Here is a 23350-nt window from a genome sequence, read left to right as displayed (position 1 = left end):
GAAAAAGCATGCATTACATTGACTTCTATGAGAAGCTAATTTCCTAGGGGAGGCCTGGCCTCCCTTAATACAAACTGATAGGGAAATCTGGCCTGTTGCTTTACAATTGCAATATTGGGTTTTAGCCATGGGAACATTTAGATTTATGAACAAAACTAAAATAATATGAATATAAAAAATAAAAAATATGTTTTTTGTTAAAATAAATAAATAAAATAAATATATTTATTGTTTTTTTTAAATCTCTCTCTTCTCTCAAATTATTGGGGAGGCCAGGCCTCCTCCACCTCTATGGAGGAGCCTCCACTGGTGCAGAAATATGGGGAAATACACTACCGTTCAAAAGTTTGGGGTCACATTGAAATGTCCTTATTTTTGAAGGAAAAGCACTGTACTTTTCAATGAAGATAACTTTAAACTAGTCTTAACTTTAAAGAAATACACTCTATACATTGCTAATGTGGTAAATGACTATTCTAGCTGCAAATGTCTGGTTTTTGGTGCAATATCTACATAGGTGTATAGAGGCCCATTTCCAGCAACTATCACTCCAGTGTTCTAATGGTACAATGTGTTGCTCATTGGCTCAGAAGGCTAATTGATGATTAGAAAACCCTTGTGCAATCATGTTCACACATCTGAAAACAGTTTAGCTCGTAACAGAAGCTACAAAACTGACCTTCCTTTGAGCAGATTGAGTTTCTGGAGCATCACATTACTGGGGTCAATTAAACGCTCAAAATGCCCAGAAAAAGAGAACTTTCATCTGAAACTCGACAGTCTATTCTTTTTCTTAGAAATGAAGGCTATTCCACAAAATTGTTTGGGTGACCCCAAACATTTGAACGGTAGTGTATATATATATATATATATATATATATATATATATATATATATATATATATATATATATATAATTTATATGTGTATATATAATATAACATAATATATATATTATATATATACATGCTTATACATAATATGTATATTATATATATATATATATATATATATATATATATATATATATATATATATATATATATATATATATATATATATATAACATACATATTATGTATAAGCATGTATATATAATATATATATATATTATATTATATTATATATACACATAAATTATTTTATATATATATATATAAAATATATAAAAATATATTTTATATATATATATATATATATATATATATATATATATATATATATATATATATATATATATATATATATATATATATATATATATATATATATATATATATATATATTATGTATAAGCATGTATATATAATATATACATATTATATTATATTATATATACACATATAAATTATTTTGGTAGATATTTGCTCCAAAAAAGGGTATTTCAACAAGTAATCAGTACAGTAGGTACTTGATGTTGATATATGTAATGCTCATAAGGGTATTCTAGTCAAATGCGCGTGTTAACTCCTAAACTGCCATTTTAACACACACTTTCAAACCACGCGCACACATCCAATGCTTTCTCGTGGCCACGAGAAAGTTTCTCGTGCGCACGAGAAACTTTTTATTAAAAAAAAATAATAATAATTTTTTATTTATTTATTTATTTTTTATAAAAACTTTCTCGTGCGCACGAGAAAGTTTCTCGTGCACAGGAGATAGTTTCTCGTGCGCACGAGTTACATGTCTAAAAAAAAATAATTCCCCATGTCCCTTTAGGGGCTCTGTAGGATTAGACAGAGAGACAAAAACCACAACACCAAACACAACAATAACAACAACAACAACAACAACGATAGAGCAACATCAGCAAATACGACATGTACAAATATGATGGTAAAAGTGATAGCAAATAAGCAGTTAGCGAAAATAAAAAATAATACAGAAATGACAATGAGCATTATTACACTACAAATGGAGCATTACAAATACCAATAGAAATAGCGCTATTGATAAAGAACAATACCAATAATTTACCTCTATTATCAACAATACAGTTGTTCAAATGCAACAATACATATACGTAATGATAACTAGAGATACGAAAGAATGCAGAAAAATGGAGGGGAAGAAAGAGAAGCAACCTATATTGACCTTGTAGATTGTTATAGTAACAATAGGTTGTATTTTTTTTAAAGTAGGATATAGACCACACAAATGCAGTCTTCATTAGGTCCGGATTATTAAAACTAAAAGACATTGTAGAATTGCATACTCTATTAGTGATGTTTATGCCACATCAATGTGGAATGCGCTCCCAACAGGTATAAAAGAAAGGGCATCTCTATCCTCCTTCAAAACCGCACTAAAAGTTCACCTCCAGGCAGCTACAACCCTTGACTAACACCCTCCCCGGATTGCTAATAATCAAATGTAAACAATCAAATGCAGATACTTTTTCTTATGCCTTCTGATCTCTCTCTCTGTCTCTCTCTCTCTCTCTCTCTCTCTCTCTCTCTCTCTCTCTCTCTCTCTCTCTCTCTCTCTCTCTCTCTCGCTCTCTTTCTCTCTCTCTCTCTATATGTCCACTACTTGCTGTCCATATCCTACCCCCCCCCCCCCCCTCCACACCCCTGATTGTAAATAATGTAAATAATTCAATGTGATTATCTTGTGTGATGACTGTATTGTGTAACACAACTTGACAGATCTCTAACCTGGCAGGACATCTGGAGCATGGAAGGCCACCGGATCAAGTTCCTGCTGTGTTCTACATATGATGTCCTGCCCACCCCATCAAACCTCCATACTTGGGGAATGGTAGAGAGCCCCAGCTGCACACTCTGCGGGAAGATAGCTAACCTGGAGCATGTCCTCTCCTCTTGTCACTCAAGCTTAGCAGATGGCAAGTTCCGGTGGCGTCATGACCAGATCCTTGCTCAGCTGGCAGAAGGTGTTGAGCAGGCCAGGAAGAGGACAAGGCAGCTCTCTAATGGGCCACGCTTCATCCACTTCGTCAGGGCAGGTGAAAGCGCAGCAGCAGGAGGGAGGAACAAAGGAGTCCTGGCCACAGCAAACGACTGGGAGATGCGGACCGACCTGAAGAAGCAGCTCAAATTCCCAGAGGAGATAGCCCACACTACCCTGAGACCTGATATTGTTCTGTGGTCTAGAGGAACCAAACAGGTGGTGCTTATCGAGCTGACAGTACCTTGGGAAGAGAGGATGGAGGAGGCGTACGAACGCAAGCTCAAGAAGTACCAAACCCTCATCCTCGAGAGCCAGCACAATGGATGGAAGGCCTGGAACCTACCGGTGGAGGTGGGCTGTAGAGGCTTTACGGGGCGGTCGCTCTGGAGAGCACTCGGACTGCTAGGGATCGAGGGGCTGGCTAGGAAGCGGCTGGTAGCGAACACCACTAAAAGGGCAGAGGAAGCATCACGCTGGATTTGGTTACAAAGAAAGGTGCGGTGGCACAGTGAAGTACATATTCCGTACAATTGACCACTAAATGGTAACACCCGAATAAGTTTTTCTACTGAAGGACTAGGGACATAGAGTTGGGTGGCATTCAGCGGGGGTAGATCCAGGACGCTGGATCTGCCGTCGAGCCCCTCCGAAGCGTCATGGGCTTAATTCGACGAAACGTTGATGACGGGGGGTGCCCATTTGAGAATCTGCTGATGCCAACCAACTCATGTCCAGTTGAGGTATGGCTCAGGGAGGAGGACGTCCCTGCCATGCAGAGTCCCGCCGGTACCTTGATGGAAGGAGAGATGAAGAGAGCGAGGCCACAGGCTCACAGATGGTGCAGGGGCGAGTACCTGTAAAGGTGAGCCAGTTGCGATACCCTTATCGTATTTTGCATATGATGATAGTATATATGATAGTATATATCTGTATCATGAATCAATTTAAGTGGACCCCGACTTAAACAAGTTGAAAAACTTATTCGGGTGTTACCATTTAGTGGTCAATTGTACGGAATATGTACTTCACTGTGCAACCTACTAATAAAAGTCTCAATCAATCAATCAATCAAAGCTAGAAATAAAGTTCTTCCGAAGGACTTAAAAAAGTTATTGGTGTTCACGTCTGAAGATGAGAATCACATGTATGACATTAAACATCTAAGAGTGCCAACAAATTTGAAAGAAATGTGCTTGTCTGTTGCTGCTGTGAAAGCATGGAATTCTCTAAAGAAAGACTTAAAAAGTTGCAAGAATATTTTTTTATTTAAAAAGAGTTACAAAAAGAGACAACTGGCATTATATCAAACTGATGTTTGATTTTGATTGGACGTGTCATTGTGAAAATGCTTAAAGGAAAATGAAAAAGTATGTTGGAGTCCGGGTGTTGGTGGAGGGAACAGTGATAAAGTCATCTAAAATAATTGTGTTAAAAAAGGTTGGCAGATAAATATAAATAAATAAATATAAGAATATTATTCTTCCATCTGCTCCTTTCTGATCATGGAAATGTATAAGAAACAAAAAACAATGAAAGTGTGAACTGTACGTGGCTTGTATATATGCATGTTCATGAAAGGAACACAAAGACATGATGATGATGATGATGATGTACTTCAATGTACTATTAGAGCATCCCACAACTACACAAATTATCTTCGACTTATTGAAAAACAATCATTCAGAAATATATCTACTACTATTCACGCTAAAGAGTAAAAAACAAACCACAAACTGACGAAGTTTACTAAAAAAGTATGGAGTCGCTTGGCTTTGTTTATCCCTCACGAACTTTGACCTCGACAAATTGGACATGCGCAGAAGCCAACTTGGAAGTGGTCCATTGAAAGGTTGCTAGCGCGACCTCCTGTGCTGTAGAATGTAGTATGGACCATAGGACAGGACGAAGAAGTCCCGTTAAGAAGCTGTGGAGGCCTAAGATGCTCTACTAGTCTGCTGGAAATCAAAGAAGACGGTAGAGTAAAAAGCAAAATGGCGTTTGACAGAGAAGGCCTAAACGTGGCCACTGGCCATTATTGTTTCTCTATTTGTATTTAGTGCATACATGTACGCATATATGTCGTGTAGTAGATGAAACATTGTTAGTCATTGTTTGTATCCGGATACATTAGTCTGAGCGCACTTTATGTGCTAGCTTAGCTTGCTAGTTAGCTTAGCTTGTTAGCTGCTAACAAAGAGACGCGGACGTTACCAACACATCGCTAAGTAGAGATCAAATGTGAGTGTAAAGTGTTGGGATTGTGTGAAAATGTGCGAAAGAACGATAGCAAAGTATGAGGAGGAACTTTGTCCAACAAAAGAGGAGAAGGAGCGACAACATCAACTACAGGACGCTGTTTTCAAGAAACATCAAGTTGTGTTACACAGAACAGGTTTGTTTACTTCTTACTCTCACATCTTTACTAACTTTATATTTCATTAGTAACACTTTTCTTCAATAAGAAGATGCTTTGTCTTGTGGGGATGATGCAATGCTTTGATTTAGATTCTTCATGAAAACGAGACAGTTTGAGGTAGTGATGGGTTGATGAGGCGTCATGAAGCGTTTCGACACATTGCAAACCGGTATCGATACTGTGTCACTAAATACTGACATCTGCTGGACATTAAAAATCCCTACAGGCAACCTATGGACCGACTCAACTGACACTGATTTTATGACCTAGTATATACAATAATATAAACCAAGTCACTGTATTTCATTTAGGATTATTTCATATCTTAATTTAAATAAAAATATATTTTTATCTTTTTTAGATACAGTCAATAAATAATGTGAACATGTATCGTGACTAGGATGGTAGAAGGTGGGGATTGAACCCCAGTAACCAGCATCCCGCCGATTGCTGGCATGGCCACTCTACCAACTTCGCCACGCCGTCATTCCTGTAACTTTCTCTAGTAACAGCATTCCATGATCAAAATCAATTAATTAACATTAATAATAAATGACAGTAAAATAAGCACACGTATGACTGAGGAGTCATAGTGTAACTTTATGTGGTGTTTGAGTTGTCCGATTTTTTGTGTGGCCATAAACGCACCAGTGGCTTAGTGGTATGCGTGTTGGTGACAGATGACAAGTTGGTTTTGGCCTGGTTTGTACGGCAGAAAATGACTAGTTTTTCGAGATAGAAGTGTTTTATTCATATATTTGCTGTGCGCAGAGGACGCTTGAGGAGTGCGCAATTGCGCAGGCGCGCACCTTAGAGGGAGCGTTGCTCACAGGGCACAGAGGAGGCGTCAGTGCGATACAGTTCGCGTATCGGTCACGTGACCAAAGCAGCTCAAGATCGGTCACGTGACTTTCTAAAAGCGGTACGCGCACCGACACAGGGTATTGCTCTATGAGCTCGACGCATGCGCCGATGCATCTGTGTTGCCGGACCCATCACTAGTTTGAGGTTGATGTTCCTCTCAGTTTGTAACAATGTGTGATTGATTGATTGAAGGACTTATGAGAAGTTTGCATAGGAAAGGGTACAGTTTCATCACGGTACACATTCACTGCTACAAGAAAGCCTGAGATGGTTTCAGTTGAAATATTGTTTTAACTCACACAGGTAGAACACAAAATATGCAGAAAGTAGCATTTAAAAGACAACACTACTGCAAGAAAATTAATTGAAATAAAAAGCAAAAGGCTTTGTCTATTTCCAGTTACGAGTAGCCGCAACCTGTAATGTCTTTTCAAAGCGGCTTTGAAGGAAGTAAGGGATTTACACTCCTTTATGGCTATTGATAGGGAGTTCCACATGTTGGTGGTATAGCAGGCAAACAAATTAAAACCTTTTTTGGAGTAAGATCTGGGTTGAATGCGATTTGTACAACTACCTCTGGTATTATAATGGTGAATATATTTGGAAGTATCTAGACAGGTATATGAGTATTTTAGTGGTATGGTGTATCTTGTACACCAGACCAACTTCAAGAAGATGTACTCTGTCGGCGACCAAGAGCCTCCCCACGTTAAGGAAATGGTTGGCGGGAAGGTGAGCCCGAGATGGATGGTTGAGTAGAAGCCCAATCATTTTGTTTTGGGCTGTCTGGAGTTTGTTTTTCAGGACTTTTAAGGCGTCACGGCACCAAACATGAACTCTGTAGTCAAAGTGGGGTTAAATGAGCGCTTGTGTTAGAGTCTTAAGTGTGTTTCTACCCACCAGCAGGGTGATCCTACTATGTAAGAACCAAATTTGTTGGTTGATTCTTTGATTACATTGGTTGTCATTTTTTCACTAGAGAGATTAGTCTCTACGATGCAGCCAAGATAGTTGATCTCCTTTTTGTTTGTTGTAATATTGTCACCCACTTTGACTGTGAAGTTATCTACTTTTCTGAGGTTAGGAATTGACCCAAAAACCTGTGTACTTGCAAGTACCGGGGCAAATCTTAATATGCTAGTTTGTCATTGAAAGCCTTGCTAATCTAAGTGTTGAATTCTACCTTCGTTTGTTTTGTGGCCGTCAGCCGCAGTTCTGTGTTCTTTATGGGTACAAAAAATCATGGAATGATCACTTAAGCCGCATACAGTAGTTCCACTTGTGGTGATCTTAGACTGGTCAGAAGTAACAACGAGGTCTATGAAGGTTTAAAAGGACTCACTCACCCTGATGGTTTGCTTAATGAGCTAAGTGAGGCAATGTTGGTGGCACAGCTTAGTGAAGGTTTTAAAAATGGGTGTATCCTTTCGGGACATATTTGTGTTCCAGTCCCCAAGAAGATGTAAACCTGTAGCAACATGTTTACACCAAACTCACACAGTCACTAAATACATTTTATACTGTAATCAAATCTAATAAGTTCACTTCCTGATTCTGACTTACATAAATATTTATTTTCAGTAACCAAAGTAGTCAACACTTTATTTATTAAAAGAACATAAAGGTGACTGACTTTCCTTCAGCATGTCGTAGATGGTCTCCAATTCCTAAAGAGGAATTGTAGATGGAGATACTCCATAAAACACCACATAGTAAAACATGTTTTGGTAAAAGTTCCTTTTGGCCCAGCCAACAAAATGACCACAAAAAAGTATTGCATGATGACAAAAACATACCATTTAAGTGGTTTTGGAATTAGATTTTTTTTTAAATTTCCATGATATTGAAGTTATGGTAATAACTATGTCATTACAAGATCATGGTTAAGTTTAGAGATAAAGTTTAGGTGTCATAGACCGTATACACAATCAAATATTTACACACTTTACATCAGTGAGTGTAAAGTTAAGAATGCCTCAATCAATGCTGACTCGTACTTGTAAAAACTTTTCAAATTGCCCCCCATCAAATTTCCAAGTCCATTTTTGTACTCACTTTCAAATTAGTTTTAGTGGCTGGGACAAAAGAAGGTATTTCCCGTGTTTTTATTGGTTGTTTTGCTAAGCACTTTTAACACAACACACGAAAGAACACAAAAAATGTCATTGTGTTAACAGTGTCAGTCTAAAACTATTTATATTCTCTTTTTATCTTATTAACTTAAATACCCAACAGATGCCCAGCAGCCCCCCCACTTTAAAGAGGAAGAGGAGGATCCACAGCCCCCCCACATGAAAGAGGAAGAGGAGGAAGTGTGGATCACTCAGGAGGGAGAGTGTCTTCTCGGGCAGGAGGAGGATGATCTCACCAAGTTTCCACTGACTGTTGTCTCTGTGAAGACTGAAGAGCATGAAGACAAACCACCTGAGTCCTCACAGCTTCATCACAGTCCAAGTAAGCACAACATCCACATATCATTTTATTCTCAGGGCATTCAATCCATCACAACTGGACTGTTCACTTTGTCTTAGAAGACGTTTGTCCTCTCATCCAAGTAGGCTTCATCACTTCATGCTCATGGACTTAAAGGCCTACTGAAACCCTCTACTACCGACCACGCAGTCTGATAGTTTATATATCAATGATGAAATCTTAACATTGCAACACATGCCAATATGGCCAGGTTAACTTATAAAGTGCAATTTTAAATTTCCCGGCAAACTTCCGGCTGAAGACGTTTCGATATGATGACGTTTGCGCGTGACGTCAATGGTTGAAGCGGAAGTATTGGTACACCATTGTATCCCAATACAAACAGCTCTGTTTTCATCGCAAAATTCTACAGTATTCTGGACATCTGTGTTGGTGAATCTTTTGCAATTTGTTCAATTAACAATGGAGACTGCAAAGACGAAAGCTGTAGGTGGGATCGATGTATTAGCGGAAAAGAAAAGAAACGGCAGATCAACTGGTCTAAAAAGGGGGTCTATTTAAAGCAGGGGTCCCCAAACTACTCATATTGTGTAAAATGAATTTTCCCATCGATTACGTGACAATGTTAAATGTTGATGAACATCAATGGTAATTGATGTTAAATGACAAAACGGATTAACTCGCTGGAATATAAAGACAATGTATGTATATATGTGTATATATATATATATATATATATATATATATATATATATATATATATATATATATATACATATATATATATATATATATATGCATATATATATATATGTATGTATATGTGTGTGTATGTATATATATATGTGTATATATATAATATATTTATATATATATATATATATATATATATATATATATATATATATATATATATATATATATATATACACTACCGTTCAAAAGTTTGGGGTCACATTGAAATGTCCTTATTTTTGAAGGAAAAGCACTGTACTTTTCAATGAAGATAACTTTAAACTAGTCTTAACTTTAAAGAAATACACTCTATACATTGCTAATGTGGTAAATGACTATTCTAGCTGCAAATGTCTGGTTTTTGGTGCAATATCTACATAGGTGTATAGAGGCCCATTTCCAGCAACTATCACTCCAGTGTTCTAATGGTACAATGTGTTTGCTCATTGGCTCAGAAGGCTAATTGATGATTAGAAAACCCTTGTGCACTCATGTTCACACATCTGAAAACAGTTTAGCTTGTTACAGAAGCTACAAAACTGACCTTCCTTTGAGCAGATTGAGTTTCTGGAGCATCACATTTTTGGGGTCAATTAAATGCTCAAAATGGCCAGAAAAAGAGAACTTTCATCTGAAACTCGACAGTCTATTCTTGTTCTTAGAAATGAAGGCTATTCCACAAAATTGTTTGGGTGACCCCAAACTTTTGAACGGTAGTGTATATATATATATATATATATATATATATATATATATATATATATATATATATATATATATATATATATATATATATATATATATATATATATATATATATATATATATATATATATATATATATATATATGTGTGTATATATATATATACACATACACAGCCCGGCCCCCGGCCAAATTTTTTTAACCCAATGCGGCCCCCGAGTCAAAAAGTTTGGGGACCCCTGATTTAAAGGCTAGAGTATACAAATTAGTTTTAAGATGGGACTTAATATATATATAATATATAAATATGTTATGGGTTGAAAATGATTTGCAAATCATTGTATTCCGTTTATATTTACATCTAACACAATTTCCCAACTCATATGGAAACGGGGTTTGTAGAAGGATGAGGACGTACTCTGACAACTTGGTACCGTTTGACAGCCAATTTAGACGACAATGGCGAACGACACGAAAAGACGCTTGGCTTCATTCCCCTTTTCCGTTCAACGATTATTAGTCATTTTTCATCTAAACAGGATTATAACAAGATTCTATCAGACTGCGTCATAGTGACAGCAGATTTTCTCCACAAAGTGATGCTTTATTATGTTTTTTGGCTCTCATGAAGTCTGCGGTGTGTAATATTCAGTAATGTTTAAAAAAAAAAATGTGAATGTCGTGGTGCGTTTTTTAAATTAATGCGCTAATGAGCAAAAATACGTAAAAATTACATCTTTTTAAAAATGTACCTGTTACTCAATGACATATATACTTACTGCATGTACATAAAACCTTAATGGAGGTGTTTGGATGCTTTTTAAGTTATTTGTAGGCAGAATAGTGCAACTCTAATAGCCTCTATTGTAAGCAGACTTTTGATCACATTTATTTACTATTTAGAATGCATAAAAAAGAATAAACATATGTGTTCCTGATAGGCAAAAAAAAAAAAAAAGCGTTTTCCTTTTAAGTGAAGTGAAGTATATTTATGTAGCTCTTTTTTCTTGTGACTCAGAGCGCTTTACATAGTGAAACCCATTATCTAAGTGACATTTAAACCACTGTGGGTGGCACTGGGAGCAGGTGGGTAAAGTACCTTGCCCAAGGACACAACAGCAGTGACTTGGATTGAACCTGGAATTGTCGAGTTGCAGGCACGGCCGCTCTACCAACAGAGCCACGCCGGCCTTAGAATGTATTAAATTCTATCAGAATCTCGTAAAAATCATAAATACATCCTAGAAATGCCTCAATAATTCAAAGAACAATATTTTTATTTAGGAACTTTCTAATGTAACATGTTTCTATCTACACTTCTGTTCAAATGTAATAATCACTTATTCTTCTGTTTTGTTCAATTGTAATAAGCACTTGTTTTGTTGTTTGATACTTTAGTTTTGGCTGATCCTACAAATTTAGGTATCGATCCAGAAGCAAGTAGTTACAGGGGCAGTATCGGTCATACCAATGTGGATACTGATATTTACATTTTTCAAGATCATTGAATAATTACATTTTTGTTCGCAATCATAATCTGTCAAAAACACAGGATGGTGGTGTTAGAATATCAATTGAATATTTAAGTATGGCTCTAAATTTAATCATTTGGTTTATGCCCTTAAAGTCTTCCTTATTTCCTGAGTTTGTAAACAATAACAAAATAAACAAAATATATATATTACAAAATATCGATCAAACCACTGTATCGACCTTATACTGATATTATACTTGGTATTGTTACTGTCGATTTTTGTATTGATCGGTCCACATTTGTTTAAATTTAAGAGCTTTAGCAGGGTTTCTGTGGATCATTAAAAAGCATTAAAAGTCATTGAATAGAATTTTCCTAAATTAAGGCCTTAAATGGTGTTAAAAAAGGATTAAATACGATGTTCAGAAGCATTAAAATATTCATGCAATCGTAGGCCGGCACCGATGTAAATGAAAATAAACCTAATAACTTAATTATTGCCGTCATCAATACATTGCTATGTCTGTGTGTTTCCTTCTTGGTCTGTGGATTTTAAACTGGACTAAGAGGTCTCACTCTGTGCATCGCTCTCAGCACCTGAGCATGTTTATTCCATAGTAGACTTACATGAACAAAGTGAGCCTCTTGTCATTCACAATCTTTGTTTCGGCTACTTGCAATTCTCTTCCACACGTTTTCCTGTGTGCAGTCGTGTTAGTAGTGTTAGTGTTCATGTTGGAGATGGAACTAGTCATTTTAATACAATGCTGATTTTTAATTTATCGTATTTTCCAGACCATAGGGCGCACCGGGTAATAAGGCGCACTGTCGATTAGTCAAGTTCGTTTTCATACAAAAGGCGCATCGGATTATAAGGCGCATTAAAGGGGTCATATTATTTATTTGTTTGTAAATGTAAAATACTTCCTTGTGGTCTAACATAACATGTGATGATGGTTCTTTGGTCAAAATGTTGCATAGATGATGTTTTACAGATCATCTTCAAGCCGTTTTCTGACAGTTGCTTCAGAATGCGCCGTTTTGTGGGCGGTCTTATTTACGTAGCTCACCTTCAACCGCGTCTTCTCCCCGTCATCTTTGTCGTAGCGGTGTAGCGTGCAAGGACGGGAGTGGAAGAAGTGTCAAAAGATGGAGCTAACTGTTTTTATTACATTCAGACTTTACTTAAATCAATAATGGAGCATCATCTCCTCATCCATGGCTCACTAGTGCAACAACAACGCCGGAAATGTGTCCCGTGAAAAACCGTCCGACCGGAATTCTAATAACCAAAGTTCTTTGGGTGAATAATGTAAACTGCCAAGATACCTGTGGCGGTGGGGGCATGGCTATGGGCGTGGTCACCATGACATCTTCGAGTAATTTGCGTAATTTACTACAATGATATGATTTTCTCTAAAAAGGCTCAAAAAATGTATACTTACTAATTAATAATAACAGTTTTGTTTTAAACGTCCATCCATCCATCCATCCATTTTACAATATAATTAGAACACTTTATGTACATATTTATATACAGATTTGAACAATAAGTTATTCACTGAAATATATTTATTAATTGTGGTTTTTACAAAAAATATATCTCATAAAATATAAAAGCTAAAATGTCTCTTAAAGTCTGCCCCTTTAATTAGTGCATACTAAATAATTTAACTTTAGCCTACTACTACAACCATATTATTTACCAGCAACATAAAGTGAAACAGAGGCAGAGGTGTCCTGCCACAGTCAGTAACAAATAAACAGAAAACAGTAGTGGTCAAATACAAATAAGGCAACAAGAGAAGTATCCTACACTTCTCTTTTGTAAAGTAAATCTGAACAGCCTATATGGGCATCTACATCAACTATATGATTTGCCTGACGAGCTGGACAGGACAAAAAAAAAAAAAATTTTTAAATGGAAAAAAAAAAAAATATATATATATATATATATTTTTTTTTTTTATTTGTGGCGGACGTAATTCTTTCGTGGCGGGCCGCCACAAATAAATGAATGTGTGGGAAACACTGTAGTACTTTCATGGCAAGTTTACTGACATATATAAGTAAGAACTTTACACTGCTTTATATTAGAAATGGCAACAGCAGAGGATGAATGTCCCATAACAAGACGATAGAGAAAATGAAGAAGCTTATCTACTACGGAATCAGCACAGACTACAGTGGCGGACGTGTGCAAATTTTCTGAATTTATGCAGATCTCAAATACACATCAGCAGGTACAAGAAGGTAAGAAGAGTTGGTTTTGCATAATATTGTGAAACCAAACTCCAGATAATATGTCTGCTAATGGGTGCCATGTTGCGGTCCTTATACACACACCATAGTAATACGTGTATCTCTGACTACGGTAGCTGTAATGGGCCGACAATCCATCAAGCAGTGCGGCTTCAAAGTCGTACAAAAATGTTGAGTGCCGTGCGTAATGTTCTTTATTTTCAATGGATCATTTAAAGTTTTGGTGTTGTTTACTGGCATCATATTGCAATCTACACGTATCTCTTATGTGTGACTGCCATCTACTGGGGCACACTTACACCTGGTACCAAATAAAATTGCTTCGAGGTCGGCAAGCACAACCGCAACTATGCCGTATATTGGGCGCACCGGATTATAAGGCCCACTGTCGATTTTTGAGAAAATTAAAGGATTTTAAGTGCGCCTTATAGTCCGAAAAATACGGTACATGAACAAAGTGAGCCTCTTGTCAGTCATAGGATTTTTTTATTTATTCATTTTTATCTATTTTTTGTCATGAAAAAATTAAAATAAAATATGTGAATTCACTGTGTACTCATATGGACCTTTATTAGCACATAACGTCAACAACATAACATGAGTATATATATATATATTTTTTTTTTGTCATGAAAAAATGTAAATAATAATCGTGAATCCACTGTGTACTCATATGGACCTTTATTAGCACATAACGTCAACAACATAACATGAGTATATATATATATATATATATATATATATATATATATTTATATATTTTTTTTTTTGTCATGAAAAAATGTAAATAATAATCGTGAATCCACTGTGTACTCATATGGACCTTTATTAGCACATTACGTCAACAACATAACATGAGTATATATATATATATATTTTATTTTTTGTCATGAAAAAATGTAAATAATAAACGTGAATCCACTGTGTACTCATATGGACCTTTTATTAGCACATTGCGCCAACAACATAACATGAGTATAACATCAGAGTCTCTGGTAACTTCCTCTCTGCCCATTACATAAATAAAAAAATCACGTGGAAAAATATATAAATGACAAGAACCAGCAATTCCACACTACTTTCATTATGAATGTTATTTTTCAACAGCTGAAATAAAGTTGTCAGTTTGAACCGTCAGACAAGCCTCCTGCATGTTTGTGTGCCCGAGTCGACTCACAAGCTCTCCTCCTCTCCCCTCTCCCTCACCTCCCTCTGCCCAAACGTGCTCTGATTTTCGTTGCTATGGTAACGTTTACATGCCTTCAAAATAAGATGCAGATACAACATGAGATTTTTAACTCACCGTAACGCTAAATCAATGGGAGCCCTGAGCTTGTTTCTCTGCAAGGAGACGGTCCCAACTGGGGGTAATGGGAGACAAAGACACCCGAAGTGTGTTGCTTATGTCCAGTCTGCTACTGCAGAAAATCCCGCTTCACACAGATAGGATGTTGGAAATGGCAACAGTGTTTTCAGTGCTGTGGTGGCGATCTCGGGGTATTCTGCCATGACTTTAATCCAGAAAACAGGCAGAGTTTTTGTCTGAAATACACTTTTAAAGGCCTACTGAAACCCACTACTACCGACCACGCAGTCTGATAGTTTATATATCAATGATGAAATCATAACATTGCAACACATGCCAATACGACCGGGTTAACTTATAAAGTGCAATTTTAAATTTCCCGCTAAACTTCCGGTTGAAAAACTCCTTTGGATATGACGTATGCGCGTGACGTCACGACGGCAACGGAAGTATTCGTACCCAATGTGTCACCATACAAAAAGCTCTGTTTTCATCGAACAATTCCACAGTATTCTGGACATCTGTGTTGGTGAATCTTTTGCAATTTGTTTAATGAACAATGGAGACTGCAAAGAAGAAAGTTGTAGGTGGGATCGGTGTATTAGCGGCTGGCTGTAGCAACACATCAAGGAGTACTTACTTGTATAGCAGACGCGCTAGCCGATGCTAGCCGCCAACGCATCTGTGATCGGGTGAAGTCTTTCGTCGCGCCGTCGATCGCTGCAACGCAGGTGAGCACGGGTGTTAATGAGCAGATGAGGGCTGGCTGGCGTAGGTGGAGCGCTAATGTTTTTATCATAGCTCTCTGAGGTCCGGTTGCTAAGTTGCTAAGTTAGCTTCAGCGTCGTTAGCAACAGCATTGTTAAGCTTTGCCAGGCTGATAATTATTAACCGTGTAGTTACATGTCCATGGTTTAATAGTATTGTTGATCTTCTGTCTATCCTTCCAGTCAGGGATTTAATTATTTTGTTTCTATCTGCATTGGAGCCAGATGCTATCACGTTAGCTCAGTAGCTAAGAGCTTCGCTGATGTATTGTCGTGGAGATAAAAGTCACTGTGAATGTCCATTTCGCGTTCTCGACTCTCATTTTCAAGAGGATATAGTATCCGAGGTGGTTTAAAATACAAATCCGTGATCCACAATAGAAAAAGGAGAGAGTGTGGAATGAACCCTTGTACCTAAGTTACGGTGAGAGCGAAAAAAGATACGTTCTGCGATGCACGCTAGTCCTTCACTTTCACGTTCCTCATCCACGAATCTTTCAAATTAATGGGGTAATCGTCGCTTTCTCGGTCCGAATGTCTCTCGCTCCATTGTAAACAACGTGGAATTGTGAGGAATCCTTCCTCCTGTGACGTCACGCTACTTCCGGTATAGGCAAGGCTTTTTTTTTATCAGCGACCAAAAGTTGCGAACTTTATTGTCGTTGTTCTATACTAAATCCTTTCAGCAAGAATATGGCAATATCGCGAAATGATCAAGTATGACACATAGAATGGATCTGCTATCCCCGTTTAAATAAAAACATTTCATTTCAGTAGGCCTTTAAGGCTGCTGTCATTTGAGATGTCCAGCAGTTGATCTTCTTCTTGCACAGACATGCTGGATTCATCTGCTTTGTTGACAAATGGGTCGCGGATCCATTCCTTGGCAGTTCGTGGGTCTTTTGAATTTGGGAAGTAGCTCTCAAACTCCTTCAAAAGCACAGACAGGTGATCGTGCACCAGCTTGGTGAATGAAGGCGCAGGCTCAGTCTCACGCAAAATCTCCGCCAATGTTTGAAACATGTCCAATATGCCTCTGTTCACACGCCGTGCCCACAAATCCAGTTTGATTTTAAATGCAGCTACTTTATCTGCCAATTTAAAAACAGTTGTCATTTTTCCCTGAGGTGCCAGATTGAGTTCATTGAGCAAGCTGAATATGTCGCATAAGTAAGCCAGTTTTGCGACCCATTCCTCGTCACTGAAATGTTCTGCCAGCGGTGACTTCTTTCCTGAGAGAAATCTTTGCGGTGGCTCTCGTAATTCAAATACTCCGGCCAGTGATTTCCCACGGGATAACCATCTTATTTCTGTGTATAAGAGAAGGCGTCTGTGCTCCACGTCCATCTCCTCACAAAGCTGCTCAAACAGGCGCGAGTTAAGTGCGTGTGCTTTGATGTGGTTAATAACTTTAACGACATAAAACAGAAATAACTAATTATTTCTTGTTCTTATTTGTAAAATATTAGTTTTTTTCATTTTTTCAATTGGCAGACCGGGGTGGTGGTTCCTCTCTTTAAGAAGGGGAACCGGAGGGTGTGTTCCAACTATCGTGGGATCACACACCTCAGCCTTCCCGGTAAGGTCTATTCAGGTGTACTGGAGAGGAGGCTACGCCGGATAGTCGATCCTCGGATTCAAGAGGAACAGTGTGGTTTTCGTCCTGGTCGTGGAACTGTGGACCAGCTCTATACTCTCGGCAGGGTCCTTGAGGGTGCATGGGAGTTTGCCCAACCAGTCTACATGTGCTTTGTGGACTTGGAGAAGGCATTCGACCGTGTCCCTCTGGAAGTCCTGTGGGGAGTGCTCAGAGAGTATGGGGTATCGGACTGTCTGATTGTGGCGGTCCGCTCCCTGTATGATCAGTGTCAGAGCTTGGTCCGCATTGCCGGCAGTAAGTCGGACACGTTTCCAGTGAGGGTTGGACTCCGCCAAGGCTGCCCTTTGTCACCGATTCTGTTTAAAACTTTTATGGACAGAATTTCTTGGCACAGTCAGGGCGTTGAAGGGATCTGGTTTGGTGGCTGCAGGATTAGGTCTCTGCTTTTTGCAGATGATGTGGTCCTGATGGCTTCATCTGGCCAGGATCTTCAGCTGTCACTGGATCGGTTCGCAGCTGAGTGTGAAGCGACTTGGATGAGAATCAGCACCTCCAAGTCCGAGTCCATGGTTCTCGCCCGGAAAAGGGTGGAGTGCCATCTCCGGGTTGCGGAGGAGACCCTGCCCCAAGTGGAGGAGTTCAAGTACCTCGGAGTCTTGTTCACGAGTGAGGGAAGAGTGGATCGTGAGATCAACAGGCGGATCAGTGCGGCGTCTTCAGTAATGCGGACGCTGTATCGATCCGTTGTGGTGAAGAAGGAGCTGAGCCGGAAGGCAAAGCTCTCAATTTACCGGTCGATCTACGTTCCCATCCTCACCTATGGTCATGAGCTTTGGGTTATGACCGAAAGGACAAGATCACGGGTACAAGCGGCCGAAATGAGTTTCCTCCGCCGGGTGGCGGGGCTCTCCCTTAGAGATAGGGTGAGAAGCTCTGCCATCCGGGAGGAGCTCAAAGTAAAGCCGCTGCTCCTCCACATCAAGAGGAGCCAGATGAGGTGGTTCGGGCATCTGGTCAGGATGCCACCCGAACGCCTCCCTAGGGAGGTGTTTAGGGCACGTCCGACCGGTAGGAGGCCACGGGGAAGACCCAAGACACATTGGGAAGACTATGTCTCCCGGCTGGCCTGGGAACGCCTCGGGATTCCCCGGGAAGAGCTGGACGAAGTGGCTGGGGAGAGGGAAGTCTGGGCTTCCCTGCTTAGGCTGCTGCCCCCGCGACCCGACCTCGGATAAGCGGAAGAAGATGGATGGATGGACAACTCCTTATTACACTGGATCGAGACGCTATATAATAAAACTAACTGTAGAATGATCAATAATGGATACATCTCAGGGACAATACCTCTATTGAGAGGTCTAAAACAAGGGTGCCCTTTGTCTCCATACTTATTTATTTACTTATATACGGGGCGGTATAGCTCGGTTGGTAGAGCGGCCGTGCCAGCAACTTGAGGGTTGCAGGTTCGATCCCCGCTTCCGCCATCCTAGTCACTGCCGTTGTGTCCTTGGGCAAGACACTTTACCCACCTGCTCCCAGTGCCACCCACACTGGTTTGAATGTAACTTAGATATTGGGTTTCACTATGTAAAGCGCTTTGAGTCACTTGAGAAAAAGCGCTATATAAATGTAATTCACTTCACTTCACATTTATTATTGCTATGGAAATATTGGCGATTAAAGTTAGATTGAGTGGACCAGCAGCACGCATAATCATGCGTGCTTACGGACTGTATCCCTGCAGACTGTATTGATATATACTGATATGTGAATGAGTGTAAATGGGGAAGGGAAGTTTTTTGGGTTGGTGCACTAATTGTAAGTGTATCTTGTGTTTTTTTATGTTGATTTATTTTTTATTTTTTAATTATTTAAAAAAAAAAATTGTTATAAAAAATTCTTCTGCGGCCCGGTACCAATCGAGGGCCGCGGCCCGGTGGTTGGGGACCACTGCTGTAAACAACCAAATTTTTTCTCCAAGTTTATTAATATTAAGATTAACTTATTTCAAAGGGACAATACAATTTCATAAAACAGAAGGCTAGTTTTCATCTGTATTCCCTTGGTCATGATGTACAAAAGGCAGTAAAATTACAATTTCAATGAAAAGGAAAATAAAAAAGGCACACAATACATATACGATATAATAGAAGATAAAATACAACATCACAACATAACATTTATTATCAAAACAGGCTCATCTTTTAGTGCTGGCAGCTGTAGGCGTTGATACGCCACTTTATAAAAATTTTTTATGAAGGCCTTGTAAGTTGTGACCATTAGTAACTGACATTAAAATCCCAGGGGGCGCTGGAGCCTATCCCAGCTGCACTCAGGTGGAAGGGAATTTGTGGCAATATAGATTTTAGGCCATATTACCCACAACTCATAAAAAGTGGTCTTTTCCTGTGAATAATGTTGTAAAGAGTAGTGTGTTTGTTTTCAGGCCAATTCAAATAATAACTTGTTATTTTAAGTACATGTAAACGTACTGAATGCCTCATGTGACTGAGCAAATCTGGACATTTCTCAAGCATGCTTGTCATTTTGTGTCCTGCAGATGTCTGTGAAGAACAACTTCTGCATGAAAAACAGGAGTGTAGCTTCGGGATGGAGAAGGAGGATCCATCAAAGAGGAAGACCAGGCACCACGGACCCTCTGGCGTCTCCTTTTCCTCTTTAACACAGACCCTTCCCTGTAAAAAGGAAGAGGAAAACTCACAGACCCCCCACATTAAAGTGGAAGAGGAGGAACACAGCATCAGTCAGGAGGGAGAGCATCTAGAAGGACTGGTGGAGTTCCCAGTGACTGGTGTCCCTGTGAAGAGTGAAGATGATGAGGTCAAAGGTGAAAGTGAGGAGAAGAGAGAGGCGGAGCCTCCAAGCAGCAGCTCAACACAACACATGACAACAGAAGCTGATGGAGACCACTGTGGAGGATCACAAGCAGACAAGCTCTTAGCTCCACTATCAGATAGTGAGGACACAACGTCACACTCTCCTGACACTGATGATGAAGACTCTAAAGATGATAAGACATGTCACACTGACAACACTCACTTGAAATGTTCTCACTGTGACAAAACCTTTAAATATTCTAGTCATCTTAAGGTACACATGAGAATGCACACCGGAGAAAAACCTTTTCCCTGCTCAGATTGTGGTAAATGTTTTTCACGAAGAAATGGACTGAGTGAACACATGCAAACACACACTAAAGAAAAACTTTTTTCTTGTTCAGTGTGCGGAAAAAGTTTTACACAAAGACAGTGTTTAAAAAAACACACAAGATTACACACTGAGGAGAAACCTTTTACCTGTGCATTCTGTGGCAAAGGTTTTGTATTAAGTGAATATTTGAAAGTACACATGAGGACACACACTGGGGACAAACCGTATTACTGTTCATTCTGCGGTAAAGGTTTTGCGCAAAGTCAAACTTTTAAAGTACACTTGAGAAAACACACTGGTGAAAAACCATATCCCTGTTCAAGCTGCAACAGAAGCTTTGCTGACAGGGCAAAACTTTTAATACATACAAGAACACACACTGGAGAAAAACCTTTTTCCTGTTCAGTCTGCCACAGAAGCTTTTGTGAACGATCAAAGCTTGTAAGACACATGAGAACACACACCGGAGAGAAAGTGTTGAGTTGCAGTGTGTGTGGTGAAAGATTCTCTTATAAGTACCAGTTGGACAAACACAAGTGTGCTGGTGATTCTAAATAAGCTGTCAAGACTTTTAACTTTTGACTTTGTAACAACAAGAGCATATAAGAGCATATATAACATGTGTGACGTCGTTGTTGTGTGTTGTTAATGTGCATTTATAGATTAGATATTTTAGATTGGTGATTTTTTCCCCCCGAGTCAAGTACATGCATTAATATACAACGTTGTGTACTTTAATTTAAAAATGGACAGAACAATTTGACTTTAAAGGTAAGAGTAATCAGCAAAAAACATATGTTACATAAAATAAACATTTTACGTGCATAAAGATATTCATCATTCACTTACATCCGTGTACTGTAGGTTTTTGAAATAATGAAGTGTTACATATTTTTATTTCTAATAAATGATTCCAAAGATCAATTTTTCTCAAACTACTACATCAATGAAACATTTGATTAAAGTACAGTGTTTTATGTCGCTATAATTCAAACACAGTGTTACTGTTTGAACTGTGTAATATTACAATGGCCAAACATTTTTAATAAATCTACTTGTTAAATAAAACTTCTGCCTCGTTTTTAAATGAAAACTGTTGCCTACTATGGTACTGTTTTTTAATGTTGGTCATTTTGGTGGTACTTGGAGAGCCAGGTTTTTTCTGAGTTCATGGGAAAAAAGTTTAAAAACCACTGCAAGTCAAGTGCTGCAGCAGCGCCACATGTTGTAGTATTATATATGCATTCTGTAGTAATATAGTTACACAATTTAGTTCCAAATATGTATACTTTTGTACTATATACACGTACTGTAGTACTATATCATATTTACTACACTATATATATATATAGTGTAGTACTACAGTAATATATGTACCGTAGTACTATAAAACCACACTCTAGTACAGTATATATATATCCTAGTAATATATGCACATCAAATAGTACCATATATATTTACTGCAGTAGTATATACTAGTGATGGGTTGAGGCGTCATGAAGCGTTTCAACACATTGCAAAACTGTATTGATACTGTGTCAATACTGTGTCACTAAATACTGACATCTGCTGGACATTAAAAATCCCTACAGGCAACCTATGGACCGACTCAACTGACACTGATTTTATGACCTAGTATATACAATAATATAAACCAAGTCATTGTATTTCATTTTCAGAATTATTTCATATCTTAATTTAAATAAAAATATATTTTTATCTTTTTTAGATACAGTCAATAAATAACGTGAACATGTATCATAACAGAGAGGGGTGCTCCACTAACCACGTTAAACCCAGATTCCGAACTAACAAAGGTCTTAACTCATTCTCTTTCTATGCCACATCAATGTGAAATGCGCTCCCAACAGGTATAAAAGAAAGGGCATCTCTATCCTCCTTCAAAACCGCAATAAAAGTTCACCTCCAGGCAGCTACAACCCTAAACTAACACCCTCCCCGGATTGCTAATAATCAAATGCAGATACTTTTTCTTTTTCTTATGCCTTCTGATCTCTCTCTCTCTCTCGCTCTCTCTCGCTCTCTCTCTATGGCCACTACTTGATGTCCATATCCCCCCCCCCCCTCCCTCCACACCCCTGATTGTAAATAATGTAAATAATTCAATGTGATTATCTTGTGTGATGACTGTATTATGATGATAGTATATATGATAGTATATATCTGTATCATGAATCAATTTAAGTGGACCCCGACTTAAACAAGTTGAAAAACTTATTCGGGTGTTACCATTTAGTGGTCAATTGTACGAAATATGTACTTCACTGTGCAACCTACTAATAAAAGTCTCAATCAATCAATCAATCAATCAATCAATCAATCAATCAAAGAGAACGTGTTGTGAATGAGGATGCTTGTGGACTGGGATTTTTTTTTTTTTATTATTATTTTTTTTATACATATTTTTATTTTAAAAAAAAACAGTTTTTTCAACGTATTACATTTTAGACGATTTCTCTTCTTAGTTATTATTTCTCCGGCTGTAGTAAAGACCCGCTCACAGGGCACAGAGGAGGCATCAGTGAGATACAGTTCGCGTGACCAAAACAGCTCATGATCGGTCACGTGACTTTCTAAAAGCGGTACGCGCACCGACACAGGGTTTTGCTCTATGAACTCGACGTATGCGCCGATGCATCGGTGTTGCCGGACCCATCACTATTTAAAAGTATATATTTCTGCTG

General features: G+C 38.4%; 1 protein-coding gene across 2 annotated transcripts; it reads left to right on the top strand.

Annotated features, from left to right (window-relative positions):
- The first annotated feature begins 3707 nt into the window (after window positions 1-3707).
- Window positions 3708-22718, top strand: LOC133664580 (zinc finger protein OZF-like). 2 transcript variants are annotated; one of them, XM_062069311.1, is made up of 3 exons: window positions 3708-3775; window positions 8429-8647; window positions 20035-22718. In XM_062069311.1, the coding sequence occupies exons 2-3, from the start codon at window positions 8485-8487 to the stop codon at window positions 21201-21203; spliced, it is 1332 nt and encodes a 443-aa protein (XP_061925295.1). In that variant the 5' UTR covers window positions 3708-3775; window positions 8429-8484; the 3' UTR covers window positions 21204-22718. The 2 variants fall into 2 exon arrangements, with proteins under 2 accessions (XP_061925295.1, XP_061925294.1); XM_062069310.1 differs by lacking the exon at window positions 3708-3775 and adding an exon at window positions 4742-5305.
- Window positions 22719-23350: the final 632 nt, after the last annotated feature.

The sequence above is a fragment of the Entelurus aequoreus genome, linkage group LG14 (genome assembly GCF_033978785.1).
Source record: "Entelurus aequoreus isolate RoL-2023_Sb linkage group LG14, RoL_Eaeq_v1.1, whole genome shotgun sequence".
Taxonomy (NCBI): Eukaryota; Metazoa; Chordata; class Actinopteri; order Syngnathiformes; family Syngnathidae; genus Entelurus; species Entelurus aequoreus.
Note: the sequence above shows the minus strand (reverse complement) of the source record. Positions and strands in the feature narration are given on the sequence as shown.